The sequence below is a fragment of the Dendropsophus ebraccatus genome, chromosome 1 (assembly GCF_027789765.1).
Source record: "Dendropsophus ebraccatus isolate aDenEbr1 chromosome 1, aDenEbr1.pat, whole genome shotgun sequence".
NCBI lineage: Eukaryota > Metazoa > Chordata > Amphibia > Anura > Hylidae > Dendropsophus > Dendropsophus ebraccatus.
This window is the reverse complement of record NC_091454.1, coordinates 202,938,626-202,954,573: the sequence shown is the minus strand read 5'-3', so window position 1 is coordinate 202,954,573 and position 15,948 is coordinate 202,938,626. Positions and strand designations below refer to the sequence as shown.

General features: G+C 44.3%; 1 protein-coding gene across 1 annotated transcript in view; it reads left to right on the top strand.

Annotated features, from left to right (window-relative positions):
- The first annotated feature begins 492 nt into the window (after positions 1 to 492).
- The window catches only part of ANK1 (ankyrin 1), a 134,146-nt gene continuing 118,690 nt past the window's right edge, over positions 493 to 15,948 (top strand). The window contains exon 1 of the mRNA XM_069944894.1: positions 493 to 614. Within this exon, the coding sequence (XP_069800995.1) occupies positions 603 to 614 (12 nt within the window). The 5' untranslated portion in view covers positions 493 to 602. The remainder of the gene's footprint in view (positions 615 to 15,948) is intronic.

Below are 15,948 nucleotides of genomic sequence, written 5' to 3'. Positions count from 1 at the left end.
ATAAACAGAGATCAGGTGATAAAGGAAAGCCTGAGATTTCTCCTAGTTTCAAATCCATTCCTGGCTTTGGCTTCAAATCTTTGGCAGATAATCTGTCAGATAATCTTTCTGTGTAAAAGGGCCCTTAGTTTGGGCCATCAGACCCGCAGTTAGATTACTGGGACTGAATACACATCAAAAGAAACGACGTCATAAAATCTATACAAAAAAAATGTGCTCTATGGAGCATATTCCCATTTAAATAAACTAGGTGAACATAGCAGAGAGATGTTAGATTAGATGTCCAGATTTTCTGGATTAAGGGAATTTTACTATACATTTCTACTGGTAGTGATGTAATATAGAGGATAACCCACTTTTTTGGGTGTCACCTATATCCAAGTCATACGGCTTCTTGCTTGCTGATTGGTGTATTTCAAGTAATAACCAGCGGAGGGAGGAGGTCAGGAGGGTAGAGAAGTGACAACGCCTGGTCTGATAGATAGTGAGGCTGAAGTCACAGATAGCAAAGAGGTCTGGGAATCAGAGGAGAGAGGCCACTACACACTGAAGTGGTGGGTACGGACCCCTTCCATGGTGGAGCGCCCCTTCTCTGTGGCATCATGTTCCTTAAGGTGAGTAGCAATGGGGTAACTAGGGGGGGTCAGAAGCTTGTAGACGTCTTTTGAACTTCAGGCCACCTTTCCGGCTGAATGACTTATCCCGTATCCAATGACATATACTCCGACTATAAAACTCCATCCGCAGCTGCTCCCCGGCAAGTCAGGAAACATTTCCCGTGTTTTACAGCTGCTGTAAATGATAGAAAAAAATACAAAGTTGTCATTTTTAAGTAAAATTCAACTAAGCGTGAAAAGAGTGGGTAATCTTATAATAAGAGTTGACTCCTTAAAGGGGCTTTCCAGGGGTCTATCTGCAATATTCTATTATACTTATATCATTTTAAAGATCTCTTTTTGCTGTCATTGAATTGAAACTTTGTGCTGATTTTGTTACGGTGTTGCTGTCCTCTTGAACTCTTGAAATGAGTCGTGTATCCATATCGGGTACATACAAAGGGAGCAGTTTTAGGGCCAGTTGACACAGAGCAAAAATGGCGGAATCCCGCCAGCCTCTGTGTCATACTGGTCGTCTATGGGAGGCTTGCGCACCTCCTCTCTCTGCTTTGAAGAATTTACATATCCATTTTTCCATGCGGACAGAGGAGGCGTGCGAGCCTCCCATAGATGGCCAGTATGACACGGAGGCTGGCGGGATTCCGCCATGGAATTCTGCCAGTTCTGCTCCGTGTGAACTGGCCCTTAGGCGATGTTCCCACACAGTATTTTTGCTCAGTATTTTGCAACTAAAACCAGGAGTGGATTAAAAACACAGATAGGCTATGTTCACACACTGTTGAAATTTAGTGGATGGCCGTCATTTAATGGCAAATAATTGTTATTTTAAAACGATGGGCGTTCTTTTGAAATAACAGCCATTAAATGCCATTTAATGGCAGCCATCCACTCAATTTCAACAGTGTGTGAACAGAGCCTTTCTGTATTTTCAATCCACTCCTGGTTTTGGTTGCAAAATACTGACCAAAATACTGGGCAAAAATAAGGCGATGTTCACACTATGTAAAAACAAAGACCGTATTTTGTTATGAAAGACGGCCGTTGTTTTTACATAGTGTGAACAAAGACTAAAGCTGTATTTTGCTATCATCATTCATGTGGACTTGGCCTAAACCACTAATCCCCAACCTGTAGCTCTCCAGCTGTTGCAAAATGACAACTCCCAGCATGCCCTGATAGCCGCAGGCTGTCAGGGCATGCTGGGAGTTGTAGTATTGCAACAGCTGAAGAGCCACAGGTTGGGAGTCATTGACTTAAACAGGCCCATGCCATGGATATGTTGGACATGGAGGCTGGCCGTGCCCATCAGAGGTTACACAGGTGACTCTACAGTCTGATCCATATAATATATATTGCTATACATCTAAGCCAATCTTTATGGACTGTATCTTTTTAATATCTCCCTATAGCAAAGTATCATGGCCCCCCTCCCCACTTGCTTGTATGACACCAGTAGCCCTCTTATCACATGTAAGCAGAACATGGGTGTGGTGGTAGTCAGTGACACTGCACTATGACGTCTCCATCACTGTCACTGGCAAACAGCTAATGCGAAGATGTTTTCACCAGATGATGGTCTATGACTATGTATTACAATTGAACAAAATTTTGCATGGGCGTAAATGATTTTTCTATAGATTACCCTGGTTGCCTTATGCGCCTGGTGACCAACTAATAATATAGAAAATTGAGTGTGTGTTTAACCCCTTAGTGGCCGAGTGAATTTTAAATTTTTTTCACTTTTGTGCCCCCCCCCCTCCCCATGTTTAAAGGGGTAGTTGACCATTTTGTAATTTACATCTATTGAAAAAAATCTCCAGTCTTCCAATCCTTAGCAGCTGTTGTATGCCCTACAGGAAGTGATGTATTCTTTCCAGTCTGGAGAGCAGGAGAGGTTTTCTATGGAGATTTGCTGCTGCTCTGGACAGTTCCTGACATGGACAGAGGTGGCAGCAGAGAGCACTGTGTCAGACTGGAAAGAAAACACCACTTCCTGCAGAGCATACAGCAGCAGCAGTTGATTTGAAATTTTTTTGTGAAAACCCCTTTATAAGGCCATAGCGCCATTGCGGTGAAATTGAATTTAAAAAAATCTATTTTTCAAAATTTTTTAAGGGGGTGTGGTCTTTACACTGTTTGCCATGTGGTAAAACCTTTTAGCCATTCAGTTTATACAGCAGAATTGAACTGTGCCGGGCACAGGCATCAGTTTGTGGCAGCCCCCCGGAGACGCTCTGTATAGAGAGTTCACATTGTGAGCCCTCTCTATACCCCCTTATCAGCACCACGGCATACACGGCACGGCATACGTCATGGTGCCTTAAAGGGGTAGTCCACCCAAAAAATTTTTCTTTCAAATGCTGCCATGAAGTGCCAGAGATTTGTAATTTACTTCTATTAAAAAAATCTCAAGCCTTCCAGTATTTATCAGCTGCTGTATGCCCAACAGGAAGTTGTATTATTTCCAGTCTGGAGAGCAGGAGAGGTTTTCTATGGGGATTTGCTCCTGCTTTGGACAGTTCCTGACATGGACAGAGGTGGCAGCAGAGACCACTGTGTCAGACAGGAAAGAAAACACCACTTCCTGCTGGACACACAGCAGCTGATAAGTACTGGAAGACTTAAGATTTTTTTTAATAGAAGTGAATTACAAATCTCTGGCACTTTATGGCACCAGTTGATTTGAAAGAAAATTTTTTAAAAAAATTGCTCCTTTCTTTTATAAATAGCACCACTCTTGTTTGTGTGTGGTATTGCAGCTTAGTTCAATTTAAGTGAATGGAGCCAAGATGTAATACCAGACACAACCTGGGGATAGGTGTGGTGCTGTTTCTGGAAGAAAACAACAATGTTTCTTTAGTCCTGGATGCACTACTGTAGCCCTGCTCATCAAGTTGTTGCAAAAGTACAACTCCCTTCATACCCTAAGGAGTAGTCCAAACCAGTGGGCCTCCAGCTGCTGAAAACCTACAACCCCCATCATGCTTCAGTAGTGTTCCCCAACCTGCAGCTTAGGCTGTCAGAGAATTATAGGGATGGTGGACTTGCAACAGATAGAGAGCCACTGGTTAGGGAACCCTGCTCAGGGGATGATGGGAATTGTAGTTCTGCAACAGTTGGAGGGCCACTTGTACGGGAAACTGCCTGTATTGGATTTTACTGCAAGGAAATTTGCAGGCATATTTAGTTGCCTGACCTGCTGTTAAAAAGAAACTATATATATATATATATATATATATATATATATATATATATATACAGTGGTACCTTGGTTTAAGAGTAACTTGGTTTAAGAGCGTTTTGGTTTAAGAGCTCACAGTTTTTCAAAATTGTGACTTGCTTTAAGAGCATTGCTTTGGTTTAAGAGCTCCCTGTACTGGGTGGGAGGGGGAGTTGGGGAGGGACATGGTCTGCATAGCGGGGTCTACAGCACTGTACTCTGACCCCGGAAGTCTCCCTAACCTTCCAAATCATAGCAGATACACATCAGGCTGGGGCTTACATCAGGGGACAGGACTGTGGAGGTAATCTCTCCATAGCTGTAACCCCGCTCTCCCCGGACAGAGAGCGCTGCATGTATGTGCCCACATCTGCCCTGCTCATTCCTTCATGCTCCCTGCAGTCTCTGTCCGCCCTTGTGTTTCCCATCCTCTCCATTACTGTACAGTAACTTATAATATCACAGATTCTGCTTTTTCTTATTGTTTGTTTCATTAGTTTTTCATGTTATTCAGAATAATAAATCATTATTTTTGGGGTGCGGAACCAATTGTATGCATTTCTATGATTTCATACAGGAAAATTTGCTTTGGTTTAAGAGTGGATTTGGATTACAAGCACGGTACCAGAACGAATTATGCTCGTAATCCAAGGCACCACTGTATATGTATATTTTTTTTCCACTTGTGGACTGCTGCACAAAATGCACAGCTAGGAGTTGAGTCCTCCATTGAAGTCAATGGGGGAAAAGGTGTCAGTTACTTGCTCAATCTAGAGGAAATATTGTCGCTGATTTAGAGGGAAACCCTAGAAGCATCTACCCTGCTGATATGTCCCAATTGCGCACTAGGCGCTAAAGATTAAGGTACAATTATTACCTTCATCCTTGGCGACATTTTTGTATACTTTGTAGTTTAATCCATATACTGATGAGGCAGCTTGGTGCACTGGGGGAGTGACTACAGCCCTCTGTGCACAGTTCCACCCTGGCTGGCCCGCCAGGATAAGGTAAGAAACTTCATCCTCAGCGCCCCTTGTGCTATAGGGACACATCAGAAGGTAAGATTCTTCTACCCTGCTCATTGTTTCCCTTTAAATTAGGCCCCGCAGATCAATTTCCATACTACGTGTATGTTATATCACCCACTTGCTTGTTATTCCTAATGAAAATCTAAATGGTAAATCTGCGACAGGTAAACATATCCTAAATGCCCACCCTTCCCAACCATATCCTATCATAATAATAAAATATGGGCACTCACCATATATACATCTGTGTAGCGCGCTCTAGTATAGCGGCAACACTCCACCCTGGGAGATTATACGCCGTTCTTTATAATGGCTGGCAGTGGCGAGTCCTTCCCTCCCCTGGGCCGCCATCATTCCTAGGACGAGGACTGGCACTTCGTCTGCTGTATAATTCATACAAGAAGGGATGGCGGTCCTGCCGGATAGCTTCTCCTAGTAATTACTTAAATATGTATGTAGTATTTCTCATCAGCTCCCCGCTCCGTATTTCTCTTAAGTAACAGATCAAAGGATCCCCCAGGCTTTATAAAGGACCAGTCAGTCAGAATCTCTTCCTCAAGCACATTAAACTACAAAGTATAAACCCAAGTGCAAAATAGAAAGGGATCAATGTCGGGGGAATTCTGGGAAGTAATATGCAATGAATAATGGTGGCAGATTGTGTTTTTTTTTTTGACTAATTTGACTTATAACCATTGTAAATGCAGTTAAAGGGACACTCTGTTATTCCTGGTGCAGGATCTGAGGGGGCGGAGCATGACACATAGGTAAATACAAACAAAAAACTGAAAATGGAGTCCCTGGGTCATGCTCTGTCCTCTCAGGTAATAGCACAGTGGGTCTCATTTATCAAAGCTTGATCACACAAGGCAATACTAGCCGATATTCAAAAAGCCAAAGTTGGGCATTTTAATCCCTCACCCATAGAAATGTCAGGGAATGCCCCCAAATTATCTGGGAATGCCCCCACGCTGTGCATGCATGGGGTTTGCATAAACTCCACGCCCATCCCTTAACGGGGTTATACAGGTACCAAAACAATATTCAAAACAATCCCCCTTCCCAATACCACCCTATGTCTAATATACATGTAAAACTTATCTTTCTTATCAACTCTTGTTGTCTAAAATCCTCTACTCTGGGTCCACTCTGACCACGCTCAGCTCCCTCTTCTCCCTCCCTTTGTGGTTTAAGTGTGTTGTCCCACATGTTTAAAGGGGTACTCCGGGGGGGCATTTTTTCCTGGGACCGGGGAGGAGGTGGCTGAGGAAAACGACGTCTACTCACCTCCCGCATCGCGGCGCTCCGGTCCTTGGCTCCCGGCCGCTTCCTGGTGTCTGACGTGACGTCTCAGGTCCACTCAGACAGTCAGTGACGGAGGCAGGATCCGTTTCGACTCCGGGACCAGACTCTGGAACCGCGGAGGTGAGTGGACGTCGTTTCCCTCAGTCACCTCCTCCCCGGTCCCAGGAAAAAATGCCCCTCCCCCCCCGCTGGAGTACCCCTTTAAGTGCTTTAGGCACCGGTCAGGAAGTTATTCCTTCAGTGGTAATGAAGCTGCATTCTTTAGTTTTACCACAAGATGCCAGTATTGTCTTTATGTTTATGTTTTATATTGCATAGCTGTAGTCACCTAAGGGTTACTGTTTTTGTGCCACATGGTCTGTGCCAGCCAATGAGAGATGCTGTTCTTTCTCTACCTATCTCTGCTCTCCATTCTTCTGTGCACTCTGTTCTTACACAACACAAATCCTAGGGTTTTAGGCTAGTCCCGCCTGGAGTGTGGTAGTGTACAGACACTATGGAGAACACAGAGATTTTCTTTCTCAAAGTAACACGTATGCAACACATATGCAACACGTAGCCAAGATGCAGTGCTAAACACTAAAGAGAGGACAAGAGAACACCCCAGCCCATGCCATGAACATATCTACACAGTGCAGGACAGTATCCTAGACTTAGGAACTGATCCGGATAGAGCAAAGCAGTGATAGTCAAGGCCTACAGACTCTCACAGTGCAGGTGACACCAGATAATTTCGGACACTTAGCTCAACTCAGGTAACCAAGACTGGGGCTTGTGTCACCCTTGTAGGACGGGTAACCCGACACTACGGGGCAAAAGGTGGTTATAGCAACAAAGGTCGAAACATGGACACAAGTATTCCTCTTCTTTCAAGTATTCTTCTTCTACTAAAAGTTCCGGCATAGTACATTTCTAAATTGGGTTGGGACTCTCAAGAAAAACTCCTCTCCACTTCTCTTAACTCTCTACTCTTGTCAGCACGTAACCAAGTCCGCACTGCTATTCTACTCACTACTTCAGTATCTCTCAGCACAGATCCAGTGAGAGCAAGTCTGTATCAGTCACGTATTATTCACCTGTATTATCAGAAACTTGCCAGTAAAGAAAAGTTTGATTTATTCTACGGGCACTCAGTGATCATTGCACCAGCACCTACACACAGGCTACACCATCCTTGGGTCATCTCCTTGTCTATTAAATTGGTAATTAGACCCCCAGGAGACATAATCTCCATCATCTCCATGCACCTGCGGCGCCAGCTCTGCTACATCATCAGCTAGTATGGAATACATGCTGGAATGATGTGATGCAAAATCAGTGAAAAAAACAGTCCTTTGTTTATTGTACAATAGTAACGACAGCAGTGGGCAGGAAAGAAAGCTAAGGGGGCGAGTACACAAATGGACCAGGGAGATGCATGATGGGAAATGTAGTTTCTTATCTTGGATATAGATCGGCTTTTAGAAAAACTTGTACCTGATGAATGGCAGCAGCTAGAAAGACGGGAGATAAGACAGCTTAAAATACTCAGGGGGCGTGGTGAGTAAGGACAGCTAGAATTTCATTTTTTTGCTCCTAGGCAGATAACCCCTTTAAAGGCCAGTTCCCGTGACTGTCCCACTAAAGCTGTGATTTTTTGACAATAGGCACAGTGCATCAGTCGGCCCTGCTGAAGGGGTCACTATTGGGCACATGGAACTCAGCAATCATCATGAGTCGTAATATAAATTATACAGCAGTTTTGCGTGTCATTATGTCACTGTAAGTAGTATCTACTGTATGTTGTCAATGTGAGCACTGTATGGTAGTGTCCACTGTGTGGCATTTTTTCGTTCTCACCAATCGGCACCGCTTTGCTGATTCCAGCGGTAACGTTCATTCAGAGATCAACTGCCCCGTTCCATTTTTTTTGAATATGTAAATGAGCTTATCCGGTGCACTGGAGGCGGGCCCAGCACAACGATATCTCCTCCCATCGTGCACCTCGCATCAATAGAATGCACCAGATAAGCTCATTTACTTATACAGAAAAACGGCCATATCTCCTTAACGGGGCTGCGGATCTCTGGGTGAGCGGTACCGCTGGAATGGAATGGGAGGATGTAAAACTTCTATCAGCATATGTGCTGATAGATTTGCTTTAGAGGGAAGGTACCATATTCCGAAAAATTTTATTTATTTATATGACCTGATCGGCTATATGACTATGACTTATATAGAGGGGACGGGATACTAGAGCACTGTGGGGGTGCTGGGCCCTCCTGCAGTGCACCGAGCGGCCCTATTTTCCTCTACCCATGTGCATACACAGGACAGTAAGAGAGCTGATTTGCAAACCCTATATATTATACCAATTTCCCCCCCCCTATATTATATGGTAGTGGTGACGCTGAATATCAATGTTACTTAGGCAACTGTATGGATTTATTATTTGGCCACTATATTTTATGAAGCTTATATGGTTATTTGTGAACTGTATGACCATAGACCCTATGGCTCGGGGTGTACCAGTAGCCACATTGGGCACCATCCACATTATGTACAGGTACATTATCTATATATTTAAATAAATCCCTTCTATTGATGTGATATATAAATGCCAGAAGGAGCTCTCCAGATACATTAACATCTGTAACAGGAGTTTTTGGAGTATGGAAAGTGCCGGCATCATTTCCTGTACTAATGGAAGTGAAACAGTTATACCTGCCATAAAAAGCCCTGCGAGGGAGCTGTGCATCTGCTGACTCCAGGGCTACTCCAAGCCCCTAAGCATCTCTAAGAAACTCCATAGCACCTATTACAAGACAACACTTGGCCCTGATCACTGACATCACTATAGCTGCCTCCTGAACTAGAAATAGGGAAAAATTTATGATACACACTATATATATATATATATATATATATATATATATATATATGTCCATTTCTAGCACAGAACTGTGATACATTGTGAAATCTTCAATAACCAACTAATAATTGCTTTAGATGAGAATATACAGAGTGTCCCCCCAGCGATCAGCTCTGCACTTGTGCAGAACCTGGCAGCAGGTGTTCAGTTTCCCTGCAGCGCCTCTACAAGCGAAATTAGGTATGACACAGTTCCTATTGAAATAAAAGGGATGTTTGTATAAAATATCCAGACATGCTGGGTACAAATTTGTAGGGAAGGTGTTGCGGTTATATATGTGTTACCCTCGTCGTCAAATGACAGCATGGGCAAAAAGGTTAATTTTCCCGAAGCCAACCCCTTCAGAAGCTCTTTACCCCAACAGCCACCGCCCACTCTAAATCTAATTACTCATATAACACAAAGGCGAACAAGAAGCTCAGCTCTGCTGCATCTGCACCCTCAAATCCTGGTCTGATTTTTTGTGTTGTTAAGGCCATATTATACCATTTTACACCGTACTTAGTGGATTACCGGCTGTTCCGGCCTGGTCTGGTCAGAAACGGCAGCAGGCCGACGCTGGCTTCAATGATCTAAGGATCGTCCGGGCAGCCCCTCCCGCAGCTCTCCGCGGCTCCTACTGTAGTGTCCCAGCATTGGTGTGCCACTAAGTTCTACACAGTGGGATATGGTTCAAGTGTGTTCTGTGTTTTCCCCACTAGGTGTCACTACTGTGTTTTCTTTATGTTTTATGTATTATGTGCAGAGCTGAAGGAAGCAATGGGTTAATTGTTGGATGTCATGTGTTCATTTTCTTCCTGTCACATGTACTGGCGGTTTTCCCTCCTTTTTCTAAACTTTCCTCGTCTTTCTCACCCCACCCCACCAATCACTGGGAGGTTTAGTTCACCCCTAGAAAAGCAGTTTAGTTCCTGGTGGGAGGGGTTAGTTAGTCAGTTCCTGTTTAGTCAGTGGAGAGAGAGCAACACACAAGACACCGTTCTTGATGCAGTCAAGTCAGGGCCTGGTTCCGTCCAGGACCCTTGTTAGAAACTAAGACTCAATTTTTTTTCCTTAAGGAAGCTACCTTATGTATGCAGTGCTAGTCACCTTAGGTGGAAAGGATGTCCTCTGAGGTTCACCTTGTCCATTCCAGGGATACCTTTTACAAAGTACAGGCCAGTGACCTGTTTCCAGTTAGGCACTGACCCAAGTGAAACAAAATGCAGTTAGCCTACGTATTCCACTGCGTAATGCACGGCAATACTGGAAAGGTTCAGGAAGTCTGCTTCACTTAGTGCAGAGACCTGGGACCTTGTACTGCCCTGCCAGGACGGGTAACCTTGACACTGTAGGGCATTAGACGGTCAGTAAATGTGAGTACGAGTATCTTCTCTTCACTTCTAAAACCCTCAGCTATGCTATCCCGTCACAGTAAATTGCTACAATGGACAGGGCCCTCAAGATGCTCCTCTACTCTACTCTCTTCTGTTTCACAGACTACCGTTTCTTTGCTCTCCTACCTGCACCTGAAGTTATTGAATATATATTATTGTGTATTGCACTGAAGCACTAAGTAAACAGACATTATTCTGGTTAAGTCACTGGACTCCATCATCCTGCACCAGCACACACTTGGACTATTTAAAGGTGGGCTCCGTCCGTGGGTCACAACACCACTCCAGGCTACCGTGACAAGGGCCCAAGTGACTCTTCACCCACCTAGCAGCCACAACATTGCTAAGCTGATCCCAACTGGGCCTTACCAACATCCCCCAGTCACCGCACTTCCACTTGCTGTCTGTGTATGTAATAGCACAGGCAGCGAGTGGGGAACGAGTAGGAATCGAAGGCTGACCTGACAGGTGGGCGCTCGCTTCCTCCTCAATATTGAGTCGTGTAATACGGCCTTTATACTATATCACTATTGTATCTTTTTGATTATTCAGTAGCTGTATTTTCCCAATACTCCCCTCCAGTCCTCTGGTGCTTGGGATGCACCAGCGCTCCATAGTCCTGATGTAATGCTGACTGATGGCTTCATACTATCAGACATGGGTCTCTGGAGGAACACTCTGAGTAGCTCATTATATATGCAGGCAGTCGTAAGGAGTTTGCAGGCACAAAAAAGAAGTTTCCATTTTTTTTTTCCAATCGACCTTGTAATATTTCATGCTGGCAGCGTCTGTGTTTTTTTTTGTTCATTTATTTTGTCATTTATTTGGTAAGAAAGGCCTGTGTCATGTGTCACCTTGAAGGAATTTTACATAGTCTTTTGTACACTATGTCCGCGCTAACAAGTCCAGGGTCCCCAGTGCCCCCCCCCCCCCTTCCCGAGACAGAAGACTGGCTGCAAGATGGGAGCAAAATGCTGTTTGATGGAGAGGAGAGGAATGTTTGCTTATTTAGCTAATCCCAGCACAACATATTGCATGCTCCTCTTTGCTATGCCATAACATAGTGGTGGGGAAAGTGCACTGGATTGAACAGGCTGTGCATGTGTGTGTGTAGGTGGGGGTGCAGGGGTGTTACTGATGCACTGGGTTTGCTAGGTGCTATGTGACTACAAAGGCAGGAAACAGCAGCAGAAACAGAGCAAGGAAAGGGTTACACTAAGCACTGATCTTCTACTTTTTTTGCTGTGGAAATGAGAATAGGAAGGCGCAGCACTGTGGACATACAACAGTAGGTACACTGTAATTTACACAGGAGTCAGCTGCCCTGAGCTCTATGGGTGGTGAGAGATGAGAAGGAAGCATTGATTTACCTTTTAGGAACAATAAAAAATTATCTTGAGCAGTAAGACTAAGGGCCCTATTCCACAGGCCGAGCAACGATCTGCGAGATCGGCGCTCTTTTACTGGGCCTATCCCACGGCCCCGATCGTGAAACAAAGGCTGCAAGGACATTGTTACCGATGTCCTTGCAGCCCTTGTTTCATACATTACCTGTCAGAGCGCAGGTCTTCTTCTCCCGGTCCCGCACGGCAGCATCGGCTTCGGAGCGGGGCTGTCTGAACTGACAGACCGCTCAGCCAATCACTGGCTGCAGCGTTTCCGGCCAGTGATTGGCTGAGTAGTCTCTAAGTTCAGACAGCCCCGCTCCGAAGCCGATGCTGCCGCGCGGGATCGGGAGAAGAAGACCGGACAGATAATGTATGGTTCTGCTGAAATCGTCGGTCTCCGCCATGCACCGCTATTCAACCGTAGCGATGCGCTGGTGGCGAACGACGATTTTAGGGCTGAACCTAAATAAACGATCAGCCGATGACACGATTATCGGCTGATCGTTCTCTCTATTCCACCGAGCTAAAATTGTCCGAATCAGGACGAATGGGGCCGACTCGGCCGATTTTCGCTCCTGTGGAATAGGGCCCTAAGGGCCCTATTACACGGGATCATTATCATGCGAAAAAACGTTATATCGTTCGAATTTAAATGATAATCGTTCTGTGTAATTGCAGGCAACGATCGGAAAATCGTTCGTAAGTCGTTGATTTAGATCTGAACCTAGAATTACCGTTAATCGTTTGCTGTTATTCCACGTTCGTTCGCTCAAGTTCCGCATTTTTTCACTAATCGTTCAGTGTAATTGCACATTGTCCATTGTTTTGCTGGGATCAGAAAGAATAAACGACCATGGTAACGATCCCAATAACGATCATAGTAACCATAGTAACTAATGAGCATTGTTCTGTGTAATATGGTGAACGATTTCAGGTTAATGATGAACAATGTCATTTGCAATTGTTTATCGTTAGTCGTAAATCGTTACAAATCGCTCCGTGTAATAGGACCCTAACTCATAGCAGGTACACAGCCGAAGATTTCTCCTTTATTTTTGCCCAAAGCATGTGCCAAACCCGAGCACCAATTACTGTACTATGTCCTGATATAGCTGTTACTACAGACAAATTTCCCACGACCACAGGGAGTGGACGGTAGATTGCAGAGAAGTGAGACACCTAGTGGCCAAAACTGTAGAGCAGCTTTTCTTGAGTAAGGAGTTATTTTTGGTGAATAAAGGGATATATACATATGTTAGAAATTACATTGGCTATCATAGAGGGACCATCTAAGCATAATCCTACATGCTCCATGCTCAGATTTACACACTTATGTGACTATTGCATACGCTACCTAATGGAAATAAATGTAGAATAAATGATCATAATAATAAGTCTTAATCCAGTTCGTATGTGACTCTAATCCACGTGATCATGTGTGACGGCACCAACACAAGGCGTCCTGTAACAGCTGTATCTGGCAGTATGTTATCCTATATGAGAAATGCCCAGCAGGTGGCCAGCAGGCCGGATGCGGCACTCAAAGGATTTTCCCTGGCCCCTACTTCCTAATAGCTGAACTGCTTCTGTCGTATGTCATCATTTTCTAATAAGATCAGAACGCCCTGGACGGAGACTTAACCTTTTCACTCCCAGAAAGTTGTGTATTTGTTCTGACCACCTTAGTCTAGATATAAAAGTCAGTATGCTCATCTTTCTAGTACCATACCATTATATACTGCTGTAGGACCCAGCATATTTGATTGATTGATTTTGGTAGGTGTTTGTAATACTTCATTTCCCCTTTGGAGGCGCTACAGGGAAATTTAAGGGTTGCAAGAGGACACTGTTTTCTCAACTTTACTGTCCTTGCGAAATGAGATTGTCCAAAGAAATGCTTTAAAGGGGTTGTCCAGCAAAAACTGGTATCAGAAAGTTATATAGATTTGTAATTTACTAATATTGAAAAATCTCAAGTCTTCCCATACTTATCAGCTGCTGTATGTCATGAAGGAAATGTTGTTTTACTTTCAGTCTGAGACAGTGCTCTCTGCTGACATCTCTGGCTGAGACAGGAACTGTCCAGAGAAGGAGAGGTTTCCTATGGGGATTCATAGAAAACCGAGACAAAGTTCCTGTTTCGACCAGAGATGTCAGCAAAGAGCACTGTGTCAGACTGAAAATAAATACCACTTCCTGCAGGAATACAGCAGCTAATAAGTATGGGAAGACTTGAGATTTTTTAATAGAAGTAAATTACAAATCTTTATAACTTTTTGACGCCAGTTGATTTGAAAGGAAAAGTTTTTCGCTGGACAACCCCTTTAATCGGGACCTCTGCTTGCTGTAAAGGGCCTAGAGCTTATTAAATGACAGCGATCAGTCGAGGACCAGGAAAACGCCTGATCCTCAGCTGATCCTGTCTTTTTACCATGCTTTAAAATTTATCGTCTTTGGCTGCACATCTTCCTGTGTAAACAGGGTTATGTGCGGCCGATAACTGTAAAGGGAAACTGACAGCACAGATATATACATATGCCAGACCCCTATATATACATATGTGAGCTGTCAGTTTCCAGATCACAAGCAGTGTATACTTACCATCCACGCTGCTTGTGTCTCTCCAATCCTCTGGCTGTACCTTCAGGACCTGCCTCCTCCAGAAGGATTGACACCCGGAGGAGGCAGGGCGAGAAGAGCCTAAGGACTGGAGAGACATGCAGTATCTCAAGCAGCATGGATGGCAAGTGTACACTGCTTGTGATCTGGCAACTGACAGCACAGATATATACGTATCTATATTTGTGTCTGTCTGTCAGTTTCCAGGGCTGCACGAACGATACAAGGATCGTTCGTGCAGCCCGGAAGCACGATTTGTTGTGCAGTGTAAAGGCATTGCAAATAAGCACCGATCCCGCTGATCAAAGCTCGTTTGTGGCCCCCGTGGTTGACAAATGTTTTTGCGCAAAAGCACCTTGAAAATAGTTGTTTGCTAAATTCATGTACACAGCAACTACTCCCTAATCATGAGAATGGAGGTCAAATACTCCTTAAAGGGGTGATCCAGGATTAGAAAAGGCACAGCTACTTTCTTGCAAAAACAGCGCCACCCCTGTCCTCAGGTTGTGTGTAGTATTACAGTTCATCTTCTTATTCACTTCAATGAAATTGAACTGCAATACCAGACCTGAACTAAGAACAAGAGTGGTACTCTTTCTGGAAGAAATCGGACATGGTTTTCTAAGCCTGATTAACCCCTTTAAGTGAATGGAGAGACACATGCTTGGTCACCGCTCCATTCACTGTATAAGGGACATCCGAATATTACCCCCAGAAGCTTGGAGAGAGAAGAGTGCATAGGCTCCATACGCTTGGTATACAATAATGAAATGACTCATCCTAGATACCGCCGGGTAATGTGCTGGCCGAGAAAGGTTAGGGCTAGAAAATGTCTCGCTCGCTTTATTCATGAGCCGAATGTCTGTGACATTTCCAGCCAGATCCAGGAACAGACATTGTCACCAAGTATTCAAGGAAGAGAAGGTGTTAGCCATAGATTATACGAATGTATAGCACATTCACATGTGACGTGCTGGCTATAAGTCAGGGAGGGGGAACCTGCCGCCCTCCAGCTATTGTAAGACAACATACCCCATCATGCCTGGACAGTCAAAGCTCGGGCTCTCAAGGCATGATGGAAATTGTAATTTTATGACAGCTGGAGGTCTATAGCAGGGGTAAGGAAGCTTGGCTCTCCGGCTATTGCAAAACTACAACTCCCATCATGCCTGGACAGCCAAAGCTTTAGCATACAATAATTTAAAAAAGACCCATTTTGGAATTTTAAGTGGGCAGACTTAAAGGGGTGCTCCGGCAAAAAAGTTTTTTTTTTGTTTTGTTTTTTACAGATACAGATCTGTAATTTACTTCTATTTTAAAATTTCAAATATACCAGTACTTATCAGCTTCTGTATGTCCTGCAGGAAGAGGTGTATTCTTTCCAGCGTGGCACAGTGCTCTCTGCTGCCACCTCTGTCTATGTTAGGAACTGTCCAGAGCAGAAGGGGTTCTCTATGGTGCCCAAAGGGGCTTAAAAGCCTCTC